The sequence below is a fragment of the Zingiber officinale genome, chromosome 1A, assembly GCF_018446385.1.
Source record: "Zingiber officinale cultivar Zhangliang chromosome 1A, Zo_v1.1, whole genome shotgun sequence".
In the NCBI taxonomy this organism is placed as follows: domain Eukaryota; kingdom Viridiplantae; phylum Streptophyta; class Magnoliopsida; order Zingiberales; family Zingiberaceae; genus Zingiber; species Zingiber officinale.
Genome location: NC_055987.1, coordinates 123687810 through 123690510, shown reverse-complemented (window position 1 = coordinate 123690510; position 2701 = coordinate 123687810). Strand labels below are relative to the sequence as shown.

Below are 2701 nucleotides of genomic sequence, written 5' to 3'. Positions count from 1 at the left end.
AGTCCTCTCCTCGTCAACTTTCCAGCCACATCCCCAATTTACCATCATCTCTATTTTCGGACAGGATCATATTTGACGTTATCTGTGAGAAAACTACCTGTAGTCGAAATATGAAGATGGAGGACGTTGTATGACTCACCATAGTGACGTTGACACTAGAAAAATTAGAAATACTGATACAAACGTAAGCGACAAAGATGTTGGAATAGTAACAAATAGTGACCGATCGTCGAGGGAAAGAGCCCTCGTCGTCTCCGAATAATATCGACTTTTCATTATACTATATTCCTTTTATTTTATTTTTCTTCTAAATTAAATAATATTTTAATATTTAGAAAATAAATTTTATTTTTTAAAATTAAAAATTATTATTTATAAAATTTAAATTTAGAGAAAGGAAAGTAACTGATGTAAATTTTTTTAAAAAATTTAAAATAAATTTTATGTCGTGATACTGACATGGATGCTACGGTAATCCCTTAAGAGAAACGAGTGTTACGTAAACAAAGAAAATCGTGCCCTTCTGTGATAAAAGAACTCTGTCACTTTCATTTCCAGAATATTTTGATAAATATTTAGCTGCGTTTATAAGCGATATATGCCCAAAACTTCCACAAAATTTGCAAACAAAGACGCTTCCCCGATACGGTTTTAAACCGTTTTGGTAACAGATTTTAAACCGGTTTCGCAACGTCTTAATCACATCCGCTATGGTACATACTGAATGACGAGCTGTTATTAAAGAAGAGCAGGGATTGGTTCGATGGGGAACAGATCGCCGATCTCTCCGAACCAATCGTCTCCCTTCCACGTCGACGATCCCAATCCCAAATCCGACGACGACGCCGATCCCACCGCCACCTCGTCTGTGAAAATCGATTCCGGCATCCCAATATCCCACATGTCGTTACATAACGGCATGATTCCGAAGGATACCAGCTCCTCCGTGCTTTCTGGCAGCCATATTCCGCCTTCCGTCCACCCTTCCTCCGCCGCCCCAGCTCCAGCGGAGAAAACCTGGAGCACGGACGTCGGAGATGAGAGCGTGTGCGTCTCGGAGTCCGACTCGTAGACGGCGGACACGTAGGTGGGGTTATTTTCCCGAGACTCGGCGGCGGCGGAAGTCGAGAAATTGGTGGTAGCACCAGGGCCGCGTAGCTGGATAGCGGCGGCGTCGTACACCAGCGCAGCCTCCTCAGCAGTGTCGAAGGTGCCCAGCCACACGCGCACGCCCCTCGACGGGTCGCGGATCTCCGCCGCATACTTCCCCCACGGACGCCGCCGCACGCCCCGGAATTTAGTGCTCCCTGCCGGCGACGACGCCGCCGCCTTCTTCCGCGGCCTGGCGGCGGACCCGACCCGGTTCGGAAGCCTGCTCGCTTCGGAGCAAGGGAGCGGTCCAATATCCCTCAGCACCCCGCTGCGCCCCGGAAGAAAGCAGGGGTCCTCATCGTCGCCGGAGCAATCAGTGGCATCCGGGTCGTTCCAGAAGATGCGCAAGGAGCGAGCTTTCCCCATGGCCGGTCAACCTCGGGGCCTATCTCCGCCGTCGGTCCCGTAATAGAGGAACCTTGAAGCGATTTGTCGTCGCGATCTCGTTCGTCCCCTGCAAGTAGCAAGAGCACCAACCCGGCAGCAAGACGAAAGCAGAGAGAAGGAGAAAGGACAAACTAGAGAGATAAGATGGATGCAGTGAGAGCTTCCTCCTGGAATGACCCTGTTCTGCCTAACGGCTATCTGCTCCCGGAGGAGGTCCAGAAATTTATGCCAATAAAAGCAGAGAGAAAAGACGAAGGAACAAAGTGCACAAAGGCTCTCGCTCTTCCTTTTACCCGATGGCGACCGGGGTGTGGACGGCGGAGTCTGTTCCGAGCTTCGCTGTGCAATATATAGAGGAACAGCACGCGATGGCGAGGACTCGTCCTACGTGGATGTCTCTGATAGGTCCAGACTCCACCATGAGGGAACAGACGTTGTTCGCTGTTCGGAATAGGACAGCACGATGTTGCCCGTCGACGCGTGGTGGGCGGGAAGACGAGGAGCGGGGCCCGCGGTCGCGGGGCGATGACGCGGATTCTACGGCCTCGGGTTTCGCATATCCACGTGGCGGAGGCAGCGTGCCGTCACGTGAGGAGGCGGCGTGGGGTGTGGCTGGCGGTGGTGTTTGGCGGAACAATCTGTCGCGCCACCGCGCCATGGTTCGGACTTGGGGCGCATAATAAAGAATGCGGTCAAATCCTGGGGTGGAGAACCGCGTCAGCTCTGACCGTATGGTAATGGGCAGCTCTGCTCTGCGACCATGGCTGCAATGTAATGTAAGATTCCATGCTGCTTTTACCTTGTATTTGTAGGAGTCGACTGTAAATTAAGTTTGATGAGTCACAGGGTCAGTGATATTTATGCGCTGTGCCGCAGGGAATCGTCAAACGGACGGTAAGATTTACTTTCGGGATTTTGATGTCAGATTTTTAAGTGTAGATCCCAAAAATTTTAGAGTCGAATTTGGAAATTTTATCATGATCATCAATAAATATTTTTAATAGAATCGGATTGATGATCTATAGAATTAAGTAAAAAAATCCTAGGTGAATCAAGAATAGAATTTATTAACTGCGACCGTCCAACATAACAAGTATATATATATATATATATATATACATGTCCAGCTCTTAATAGTCCATCTACTTATGAAGAACTAAGA

At 48.8% G+C, this 2701-nt stretch overlaps 1 protein-coding gene across 1 annotated transcript; it reads right to left on the bottom strand.

Annotated features, from left to right (window-relative positions):
• Window positions 1-562: 562 nt before the first annotated feature.
• LOC122030365 (ethylene-responsive transcription factor CRF1-like) lies at window positions 563-1849 on the bottom strand. Its single transcript, XM_042589577.1, has one exon. The coding sequence runs from the start codon at window positions 1516-1518 to the stop codon at window positions 739-741; it is 780 nt and encodes a 259-aa protein (XP_042445511.1). The 5' UTR covers window positions 1519-1849; the 3' UTR covers window positions 563-738.
• Window positions 1850-2701: the final 852 nt, after the last annotated feature.